Source organism: Cucurbita pepo, chromosome LG01, assembly GCF_002806865.2.
Source record: "Cucurbita pepo subsp. pepo cultivar mu-cu-16 chromosome LG01, ASM280686v2, whole genome shotgun sequence".
NCBI lineage: Eukaryota > Viridiplantae > Streptophyta > Magnoliopsida > Cucurbitales > Cucurbitaceae > Cucurbita > Cucurbita pepo.
The window spans coordinates 3,028,205-3,040,328 of NC_036638.1; the positions used below are offsets into that span (position 1 = coordinate 3,028,205).

Consider the following 12,124-nt stretch of genomic DNA (forward strand, 5'->3'; position numbering starts at 1 on the left):
AGGCACAGAGAAAATTAGACTGGGAATGTGGAATAAGCATGCTAGAGTTTGGTTTATTTTACAAGTGACGGAACAAATCATCATTCTTTCTAGTACATTTTAAGAACAATAAATATGAAGACAATACCAGCAACTTTCATTGATCTGAACATAAGAGAACTTCGAAATGCCTTCAATATGTAGTGGCACACATACTTCAACGTGCAAGCGACGATTCAGCCCGATTCTGATGGTGGCTTTTCCTTTGGATGTTTGGAGGCATAATGATCGCCCAATTGATTATGATTTGCTAGTTGTACCTGAGGTAAGAACAAGATTATTGAATTCATCTTGCAAGTACCAAAAGCAAGAAAAGTTTGTTCATATTATCATAATGCACAATGTATTATACTCGGAAACTTCAAAACAGAGAAATTTAGCTTCATTTTTCCTTCACTCTTCTACTCCCTCCTATGTCTAGTTCAACACTTATGGCCACATTGACTGTATGTTTCGTGATTTTCGCCCCCGAGAAAGAGATCAATTCACAAAGTTCTAGAAGAGAAATATGATAAACTTGGATTCTAGTATGTAATGTATATGAAGAGCAAGATGAATGGATTCTGCTCGAATCAACATTGAATTTGAGCAATGACTGAAGGACTATTTCCAGTCTTGTTTAGAATCAAGATCAAACAAAGCTTCACCTTAATCACGTACAAGGTACCTGTGAAAGCCCTGACCATGATGGATGCATGCACTCACAACCCAAAAGTCAAGCGAAAGATGCCCCTTTCTTCTTTTAAGCTGAATCAGATTATCCGCTATGCTATATTAAGCTGCATTGTCTAAGATTCCGGATCTGGAACTACAGCCTTAGCCCGGGTGGAGACTAAAGACTTTGGATTTGAACAAGAAACTATGTTCCGCTTTAGGAAGGACCTTAACCTTAGCTTCAAGATCTCAATTTGCACCAACCAGGATTTTAGTTCTCACCAGGAGCCGATTACTCTTAAGGAGAAAGCGATGGAACAGAATAGTCGTTTATTTTTCTCTCCTGATCAATCCACACATGGAGAAGAATGAAAAATCAGGGTATTCCACTTCTTCCCAAGAACAAGATCAATCCACTTGCTGAACATAATAGTTTGTAGAGAACTGGGTAACATCCAAGACAAGCAATCACAAAGAAAAAATTTGAACTCAACAGACAAATTAGGAACCCAAATGAGAAGAGAAAAGAAATCGTCCTCTGAAGTTTTACCAATAGAGGTGTGATTTTGGACTTATAGAGTATCAAGTTCTTTTCTCCCAACAACATGAACTCGATCATAATCTGATACAACAAACACACGACTATACAGCATTTCTCACAACAAGACCTCTCAGGACAATATCAAGGCTACAACATAGCCAGAACAGCTTGAAGTTTAGAATCCGGCCTCATATTATCTAGCTTTAAGGCTCGAACCTTCTCCAGTAAACAAAATCGTGGTGGTTAAGACAAATAATATGCTCTAATACAAGTCCTTACTTATAAACCCATGATCATTCCTAGCCAACGTGGGACTCGCTTCCAACAATCTTCAACAATCCTCCCCTCGAATAAAGTACACTATATAGTCTCCTCTGAGGTCTATGGAACCCTCGAACAACCTCCCCTTAATCGAGGCTCGATTCCTTCTCTAGAGTCCTCAAACAAAGTACACCATTTGTTCGACATTTGAGTCACTTTTGAGTATACTTTCGAGGCTCACAACTTCTTTGTTCAACATTTTTGTTCAACATTTGAGGATTCTATATTGACATGGCTAAGTCAAGGACATAATTCTAATACCATGTTAGGAATCACGAACCCTACAATGGTAAGCTATTATCCACTTTGAGCATAAGCTCTCAAAGTAGAGAGATGTTTCCACACTCTATAAGCAATATTTCGTTCTCCTTTCCAACCGACGTGGGATCTCACAATCCACCCACTTGGGGGCAGCGTACTTAGTAGCAGAAAGTGAAAATAAAACCCCAAATTGATCATATTCCAACGAATTTCTTGTCAACGGAGACCAACAACAGAACAAGAAATATGAAGTGTATTTAAAAGCAAGAACAGAGAACAGGCAAGAAAAAGGATGATTTCATTTTGGTTGCCAGATATGGGATTGCCAGTTGCTTCAACACATAACATTAATTAAGACCAGAATCGAGATTAAAAATGAACAAATGAACACTCGAATCCAATAGAGTGGTATAAGAGCAACGAAGATTGGAGAGGATGAGAACCTTGCAAATAGGGCAGATAACTTTAAGGGCAACGGCTCTGGCCTCGAGTTGTGAGCCCTTGGGCTTCTGATTCTTCTCCGCATTTCGTTTCTGAGCTTCGATCTTCTGTTTTCCTCGGGTCATCTTCTTCCTTCAAAATTTCGAGAAGAAGAAGCGGACGATCCGATTTGGGAAATTCTGATCACAAAAAAACCATGCATCACTTTTATTTTATCACAATAAATATTGAAACCATTGAAACCAAGTTGACTGGATCAAAATGACAAAACTATCCCTCTATCTTCCTAGATTCTCATTTAACATAAATCATATTTTCGTCAATTTACCTCTATAAATTATACAATCCATAATTTCATAAGAGATGTCTACGTGGACGATGAAGTCTTTTTCGTCCTTTTTCCTATTTCAATTTTCATTTTTTGAAAATTTTCTTCCTTTTTTTTTTTCATTTTTTATATATTTTTTTCAAAAAATAAATTAATAGATCATTTCTATTTTTTTTTTATAATAAAAATGGTATTGAAATATAGAAGAAATCTCTCCCAACTTCTTCTTTCATTTCCGGTTTAATTTGTACAAATATAGTGAAAATACGATAATGCACCGAAAAATTAAAAGAAATTTAAAAATGCAGCCAAACTAATATATTGTGAAAGAAAAAAATCTATAATATTTATTCATTTTAATTATTTTTTTCCAAGGTAAATTTATTTTTTTAAAAGTATTTAAATATTTTACGTACATTTTATTTATTTAGGGCAGTAGAATTGAGGAAAAATGCTAATTAATAGCTCACATTTATTCATTTCAACTATTGTTGTCCTTATATTTTTTTATTAAATTATATAAAATTATTGACCTTTTTTTATGGTGACGCAAACAGGTGCATCAAGAAAAATAGCGTTGGTATAGCTAAAAATTCTTATGGTGGTTTTTGATAACTATTTCTCGTTTCTTTTTTTCCTTTTTTTTTTAATTAAAATAAAATTTAGAATATAAATAATATATAACATGCATTAAAAAATATATAATATCATTATGAAGAGATTATAGTGTTTATTGAGCTCCAAAGACAAATTAAAAATACCATATTATATCTTTTCAATGTTGTTAAAATTTGATTTTGTAATATTACTTCTTTTATAACAGTTTTTTGCGCCCTCCCTCTTCACTAATGATTTCTAATAACAGGCAAAAACAAGTTGAAATTGACTTTTGAAAAAAAAAATTAAAACAATTAAAAAAATTTAAGGTACAAAAATAGATATTAAAATACTTTTTTCAAAAAGTTGTCAAACCAGTAGGGGTATGCCATCCAGAGCCTTACTCCCAATCCCATGAGCAATTTTCTCTGTCTCGATATCTATTCACAACACAAACCTCGAAATTCTTAATCACGTAAATAATTTTACAATATAAAAATAAACAAAATCAAGATGAAAGATGATGGCAAAAATCATGAGTAGAGATATTCGGGGGAAGGAATAGGAGTGGGAGCCAAATGAAAGCTATAGACTACAAGACTCATAAGATTGTTCTTAGATAATACAATGTGCTGATTCATTAAATAAAATCACACTTTACAGAGAAAGAAGGAAAGTGAAGAATAACTTAAGGAGCAATTTGATTTTGTACAGACGCTCATGTTCAATCAAATACCAAACGAGGACAGACGAAATTACAATTAAGGAAGAAGTGGAAATTACTAGTGGAATTTTCTCTAACTTGGGCGTACGTAAGAATCATGCACAATAAAGCACATATCATCATTAAATAGTAAAAGGGACCATAGGGATCATTAAGAATTTGATGAAACTACTCACAAGAGAAGAACAAATGGATGGCAATGGTAGAGAGCAGCTTCTAATTATCTATAATGAATAGCAGGCAGCATAAGTGAAATCGAGAGAGAGAGACAGACCACACCTGGATGTTGGTACTACTTCTGCAATGAAACGAACTCCACCATGCTTTGTGCTTCTCAAAAACTACTGTTAATCAGAATTGGAATCATCGAAGTCACTTGGGCATGGGGTCATAACCTCAGACTCAAAGAACTGGACGACTCGGTGCATGGTCGGCCGATCATCTGGACTAGAAGAAACACACTGAATAGCAAGCCTGAGCAATGCGTCAAGAGTTTCTGTCTGTACTCCTTCACATTGTGAATCAACTATTTCTCGTTGCCTATTCTCTGTGAGAAGAAAATTTAGCTGCAAAAAAAAAAAAAAAAAAAAAAAAAAAAAAAAAAAAAAAAAAAANGATCAGTGTGGAAAATAGATCTTGTGCAGACATGATTATGCTTATAAGACAACTACCCAACTCATAAGATATTAAATTCTAAATAGGCAGCCTGCGCAACTTTCAGCCATTCCCTCTAAGCCCTTTATTATTTACATTGACCACTTGCCCAACCCATATGGTTGCAAGGAAGAGCAGTTGTGAAGACAGAATTCAAGTGAGGATTGACCAGGCTATGAACTCTAGAAGTATGATCTCGAACAGATTTCACATCTGCTAAGTCAGCATAGCCTACAACATCACTCAGCAACACTGAAGTATGTGGATGCTATGAAAAGCTAGTAATACCTAATAAGTGGATAATTAAAGCTATCTAAAAAGATATTAGAGTTTAAGAGAAGTTATGGGGGAAAATGCATACCCAGCCAACAATGTTCAGGCCTTTCTCAATAAATGATGCATCTGTCGGTCGTTTTCCACTCAGTACTTCAAGTACCAGGACTCCAAAACTATATACATCGGTCTTTTCCGTTGCTCTACCACTTTGCATGTATTCTGTCAAAGCAGAAATTACAAGGACTGAGAGATTGAAATTTTAAGAGAAGAATGAAAGTATGGGCTAAACAGAAAGAAAAGGCATCAAACAAAAGAGAACCCACAAGAACACAGATTTCAGCTTCACTTATTAAGAATAAAAAAAAAATAAAGGATAATTACAAAAATGTTTTATAGTAGGTGAAAAAAGGACAATTAGTTTTAATGCAAATTCATCAAAGTAACAGATTGGTGATCAGAAAGCACAATTGTGCCAATTGCAGATGCTGAAGAGAACCATTATGTTACAGAACGCCAAGCAAGATGAAGGCTATAAGATCAAATGGAAGAACAGCAGCCATTGGTAATGATTATTTCGTCATAAAATAAATTATTCCCCGACACTCCCATGAAATTCTAAAGACTGCTTACCAGGGGCCAAATAACCAAATGTTCCGGCAACAATGGTTGTAATGTGAGATTTATCATCGTCCAGAAGCTTAGCAAGTCCAAAGTCAGAAACTCGAGCATCCAGATTGCCATCAAGTAATATGTTGCTCGACTTGATATCCCGATGTATGATTCTGGGTGAACAATCATGGTGCAGATAGGCAAGCCCTTTTGCTGCTCCAAATATAATATTCAAGCGTGTGTCCCAATCTAATGGCTCGGATCTTTCTGTAAGATATAATATGCATGAGGTATCTTTAAATGACATACTGAAAATTTACCACACAAGAATTCAGATGGAAGACGATGGTTTTATTGTTTAGTGGACTAGACTGCCCAGCATGTAATATTTATACCGAAGGCATAAAATCTACTTAATGTCATTGCAAGAATACATCATGTAAATTAACGTATAACGCAGAAGTGCATAGTCATTAGAGTAATGTCTCTTTTAATGAAAGCTTGATGACAAGAGGAAGAGTCTCACCATGAAGGGCCTCATCAAGGCTGCCCCCAGATAGGTAATCATAAATCAACAATTTCGATGTGGGAGAATTGCAATATCCTCTCAAATTAACAAGGTACCGATGCTTTAAGCTTCCAAGAATTTCAAGTTCCCTCTCAAAAAAGTGATCAAACCCCTCATTTATCTTTACAATATTTTTCAAAGCAAATACATTGCCATCATCCATTGCAAGTCTGTAAACTGTTCCAAAACCCCCAGAACCGATGATGTGTTCCTCATTCAAGGTTTCCAACTTCTTCATAATGTCTTTTGAAGAGTATGGCAAGTCTCCATGAAACATCACAACTGATGCGCCTGTAGAAGTCAGCCTATGGTCATAAAGATGCTAAAACCTTGGGATTAAGAAAAATATTGGCATGAACAACGAAAATACAGTAAATAGATAATTTAATATAGTTCATAAAATTGTAAAGAAGAGTACCTCCACCGACATTCTTTGCAAGACCCTTCTTTTCATTTCTTCCAAATCTTTTAAAAAGAAAGGAGCCCCAGAAACACATGAGAGCAACAAGTAGTAGTGCCCCCACTGTAGCTGATGCACTTATGAGTAGTCGACCAGAGTACTTCTTCCTCATTTGATTTTGGCCTACAGAAAAAGGAAAAGGGGATGACTAAGGACTTAACCACATAAGCTCATTGAATGAATTTCAGAGCTCTCATGTGTATTGTATTGATGTACGGAACATACAAGAGATACAGGGGCCAGAAATGAAAAGATGCATCAAAATAATGGAAATTAAATGATTCGCAATCATTCAAACAATCCAAATAACCAACTATAATAATGATATCACCTGAGCCTGGGGATTCAGAATTTGATCCAGATCCAGTGTTGTTGTCTTTGCAAGTGACACTAACTTGTTTGCCACATAAACCACGATTTCCAACAAAGCTGCAGGTGCAAATCAATGTACTTTCTTATAAAACTGTCATTGTATTTGCAGGTTAAGTCATCAAGAGAAATCAAGCAGTCATTGCAGTAACGCTTTAATACGATAAGGAGTGTGCTCATGTAAAAGTTTACTCATAAGGTTTTGAATAAGCAGTACTTACGAAGACTCTGAAAACTTGGAAAGAACACCATCAGAAGGTACTGGTCCAATTAAAAAATTTGATGACACATTGCTGTACAAGTGCATGTCAGTAATAGGGTCACTAAATGAAAATTTATATTTTATAGGAAGTACCTATTATCAAACACTACAAAAAATTTCATAATGTAAAGCCACTTACAGAATAGCGAGCTTATCCAAATTCCCGAGGGATGTTGGAATATTTCCACTAAGTGAGTTGCTTGAAACATCTCTACAACATGAGAAGAAAAATATTTAAATCGCTTCTCTAGCAGAAGACCGAACTCTCATTGCTTTTGTGTCTAATTTGTCTAGGTGAAACAATTCTCAACTTCATATTTAATTATACAGCTGCTGTAAAGCAGCACTAAGCATTTGGATATCTTTATTTCCAACAAGTTTTAAAGTAGCAATTTCTATATGATAATTGTAAATATTCTTGAAAAATCTAAGACAGCATGCCATCTTATCCAAGCTTAACCAAGAGTTTCAAAATGTCCATACATTTGTTTATAACAAGTTCTTTAAAGAGAACTTTTTTTTTTAATCAACCGTCATATTATTGGATACTGTTGTAGAGTCCAAGGTAACCTAAACTACTGTCTTGTATAATAATGATCAAACCATTAGGACGTTAGAGTATTCTTCGTTTTGGAGAATCTCTATCAGTACTTCTGCCTTAAGAAGTAGCAACTTCCGTGGTCCTTTCAGTGGAAATTATTCCTCACAGCCTTCAACTAAACAAATTTGAAAGATAATAGAAACATGAGATAAGCAACTTACAACATTTCCAACTCAGAAAGGTTTCCCAGCTCAAAGGGAATCACTCCGCTTAGGTAGTTTCTTTGCAAGAACCTGTGGCAGACAGATGATTAATTACCTAAAATATCTGGAGAACATGGCAGCATAGACATAGAATTGGAAAATTGAAGAAAATCAAAAGAAAAAAATGAAAACGACAATCAAGTAGTAGTATGAACTGAATAACTGACTATACGAGAAATTTAGTATGATTGAATTCTAGAAAGAAGACAAAATATTATATTTGTTCTTCATTTCTAATCAGGTAAAAAATGTATAGCATGAGCCAACTTGAACATAGCTCTACTAGTCAAGGGATTCAAAAGTTTGAACTCTCACCTCGCTTTGACTGTAATAAAAAGGAAAAGCATGTACTCCAAATGTTACAGAATTTAAATGTGAAAGGTGCAACTTTTAGTTTCATTCTCACATTTCAGTGAATGTTTCAGGTCAAATCACTTTACCAACAAACTGTTTTCCATCTCCACACACACAGTCAAAGGGGAGGGGGAAAAGATAAAACAATTTTACATCTGGCAAACAACATTTAATTTCAAGGGAGGAAAACAAAGAAGTAGGCACATACATTCCCTGCAACTGCGAGCAATTTCCCAGTTCTGATGGTATTGTTCCATATAGGTTGTTGTCCGAAAGAATTCTGAAATAAGATGAGTACAGATTATCAGCAATTCATATCCAAGCTTTTGGAAATATAAGCATGCATCAGCAACATCATATATGTGTATGTGTATACTGACGGGGAGAGAAAGAGAGAGAGAGAGAGAGGAAATCCTCAAAAAAACGTACAGGGTCTTTAATTGGTCTAGCTTCCCAAGTTCAGGTGCAATGAACCCACTCAGCTTGTGACTTCCAAGCTTCCTGGATAATTGGGCAAAAGAAGAAAAAAACAAAACAGTGACATCGAATGCACAAATGTTTCCTGCTAAAAGAACGCACAGGCCAAAGGTATCATATTAAAATAGACTTCAGCAATCAGAGTTCAAATTTTTGCCACTTGATTGGTTTGAAAAGCATATTTCTCAGTGAGGCAAAGTGTTTGACAGTAAGTTCAAAAATTAAAATAATGTTTCAGGTCAAACACCTTTATAGCATGGAGAGCCAAAATCTAAATAATGGTAGTGAACCTAACTGGAAAAGGAATTCAGCAATGTAAAGTCATGGTTCTTCAAGCTTAACATATAAAATAATTTGTCTACTTTAAACGAATTCACAAACAGTTAACTTGCACGATCTTAGCCTCTGTAAGCCAGCAACTAAAAATAAGCATACGTGAATATATTAATTAGGTCTATACATTTTTTCCATGTGTCATCCTCATAAAAAACTTCTCAGTTTTTTATAAGAAACTGGAAAAGAAGGGGCCAGGGGGAACAACCAACTTCCCAAAATGAACCAGCGCTTATAAATTGCCCACCAGTTATGACGACCATGAAGGTTGACAGTTACAAAACCCCAACATATGGTACCGGCTTGAGGTTATAATCTCTAAAGTATATACAAAATAAACTCCCTATAAGAATCTTGCAAAAGCCTCCTGTTTCTTTTCAACCAAATTGTCGCATATCAAACTTTAGACCATCATAGAGGAAGCTTAAGCTTTTTCAAAATAGTTAACTACTACTTCAGACCATCTATAGATATAAAAGCTTTTTGCAACTCACAATGAGATAACTCGCTTCGTTTTTGAATCACAGACCACTCCAGTCCAGTTACAAGGATTTGGATCCTCTGGTCTCCACTGAAAGATGACACCGTCAGAACTGGAAACTGCCATCCTAAAGCTTAGAAGTGCCTCACCTATAGATCAAAGATAAGATTGCGTGAGTGACCAATATGAAGCATAGAAAGAAAGGAAGAAAAGTAAATAGAAAAGAGCACACATTATTTTTACTCAGTGGGGTGAAAAAGCAGTGTAAGATCATAGAATAAGTGCATATGTTATCTACATTTAAAATTGTCATAGTAAAAATTCAAAGAAACTGTTAATCCCAAATTTGATAGTCAAATGATTCTGTCAAACAAGCCAAGTGATAAAAACCCGAAAAACTTAAGAAACCACTGAACAATACCCCCAACACGAGACAAAGACCATATATGTGTAAGGTGGAGCATAGTTTATCCTTAAAACTTATGTACAAAGGTTGAGTTAATATGAAGACAAGAAATAACATAAAATGCAGAAGTACAAAAATTACCATCAGAGGTGAGGCCAGTGCTTTTATTGATTGCCAGACAAAGAAGTAGAACGTGAAGAACCAACAAGCCAGAAAATTTGACCAGACAGACGCCCATGGTGGCTCTGGTCAAGGGTGAAGTGTCTACAATAAATCATCTGACAGAACAAGCTTGGCAATGGTTTCCTCGGACATATGGCACTCTAGTTAAAAATGAGCTGTTACAAACACAAAAATATATAGACAGAAGGCTATTAAAAAGAAAAAAAGAAAAAAAAATAGACTAAAAAGAGAGGAAGAAGGAAAAACGTTGTTTTGAACAAAGTACAAATCAATTTAACAATAATGGAAACGATATCCTCATGTATGTAATGAATAAATATCAGTGACTAGAAGGAATTATTCTTAATCTGGTTAGATCAACTTTAACAATAATAGAAAAGCTACATTAGTAACTAGAGGATAACATCTCTACTTTCACATATGTATGTCAATTCACGACATGGCTCATTAGCAAATGCCTAACAATGGATGGGCCACGAAACCTCCCATTCCATCAGGGAAACACTATAGTGGCAAAATTGAGAGGCCATCACCAAACTTCCGATGAAGTACTCACAGAGACGGCTTTCCACTAATTAGATGGAGGAGGAATCCAGAAACAACGATATAATGGAATTTGTAAAAGGAAATAGGAAAAATCAAGTGGCCGTTCCCCATAAACACAACTATTAAGTTCCAACATCGATGTTAGAAACTCAAAATTTCTTCATGGAAAACATAGAATGAAATTAATAGACTGGCTAACCGGACATATCAAAACGCGTCAGTGTTAAAATCAACAAATTAGTACTTTGTTATGAAGTAGGCAACGACTCTTCCTCGGCCTCGCTAGCCGTGAATCATGGAATTCAATAAATGCAGTATAGCACCAGAACTACAACCACTTTTCACTCAAAATTGCTCAAACAAGAAGCAAACAGAACGAAAACCAAAACCTCCAAGTACGACACAAAATCTCACACTTCCATTCCACAACACTTTAGAACCAAAACCGCGAAAAGTGTAGGCACATTCAACAATCACAATCACAATCCAATCAGAGTCGCCAATTGATTCAAAAAGGCAAAATCTCACACACATCTCAAAGTCACCAAACTACAAAACAACTCACAGATTACACATCAATTACAGGTTTAACCGGCGAAAAAGCGGGGGGAAAACGCAAACCGAGTGATGAAAACTGAAAAGCAAAACATGCACGGACCTGGAAGAGGAAGTTAGATCCAATTGAAAGAAATGCAGCTCAGTATCAAGATAGAGAGAAAATCGTCGGTCCGTGAGAGCCTTGACTGCATCTATCTATCACCGAAAGGCTGAGTTTGCAGCTTGCTTCTAGAGAGAGAGAGAGAGAGTGAGAGAGTGAGGGCGAGCATGTGGAATATTCGACAGAGAGGCGCTGAAGTGAGACTGAAGAGGAGGGAAGTGGCACGTGCGAATGAGATGCATCCAAGCGTGTGACCGACTGTCCCATTTTCGCCTTCACATTCCCTGCGAGCCAATGCCTCGTCCGACTCATCTCATCATCTTGATGTGATCCTATCCGTTTCCCTTTCGTACGCTGACCTGGCATTCTCCATTTTTTTGTCTGTGCTTTATTCATCTCTTCTTCTTTTTTACCATGGATATGGTAAATACGTAGTTTGTTTTTGGGGAAATTACAGTTTGCAAGGTAATTTTCACTTACCATTAATTTTTTACTCATTTTAATGATACAAAATTTTCATATATTTTTAATGTAACAACCAGTACCTGAATTAATCAATAATATATTCGATTTAAATTTTTTTAAATATAAAATTTCACGCTCTTCATCTCTATGGGTAAGAACTGTTTTTAGGTACGATCTTGTCCTTTCATCGAGATATTAAGTGTGGAGACGGTTAGAAGATCACCAACATTTTTCTAGACAAGAGCAGTCACTTCAATTATAGTTCTAATTTCTGGTAGTGAATTGTTTAAATTGAGAGTTTATATATGTACTA

General features: G+C 35.7%; 1 protein-coding gene and 1 long non-coding RNA gene across 2 annotated transcripts; both read right to left on the reverse strand.

Annotated features, from left to right (window-relative positions):
- Window positions 1-14: 14 nt before the first annotated feature.
- On the reverse strand, window positions 15-2,481 carry LOC111776963. The gene is made up of 2 exons (XR_002812325.1): window positions 2,260-2,481; window positions 15-299 (listed from the first exon to the last, which is right to left on the reverse strand). It is a non-coding gene; the product is annotated as an uncharacterized LOC111776963 (long non-coding RNA).
- A 1,276-nt stretch (window positions 2,482-3,757) lies between these two features.
- On the reverse strand, window positions 3,758-11,528 carry LOC111800786 (LRR receptor-like serine/threonine-protein kinase FEI 1). The gene is made up of 14 exons (XM_023684635.1): window positions 11,347-11,528; window positions 10,101-10,297; window positions 9,567-9,702; window positions 8,692-8,763; window positions 8,471-8,542; window positions 7,867-7,938; window positions 7,244-7,315; window positions 7,064-7,135; window positions 6,805-6,902; window positions 6,432-6,596; window positions 5,972-6,304; window positions 5,467-5,712; window positions 4,922-5,055; window positions 3,758-4,472 (listed from the first exon to the last, which is right to left on the reverse strand). Exons 2-14 carry the CDS (start codon window positions 10,195-10,197, stop codon window positions 4,254-4,256), a joined length of 1,788 nt encoding a protein of 595 aa, XP_023540403.1. The 5' UTR covers window positions 10,198-10,297; window positions 11,347-11,528; the 3' UTR covers window positions 3,758-4,253.
- Window positions 11,529-12,124: the final 596 nt, after the last annotated feature.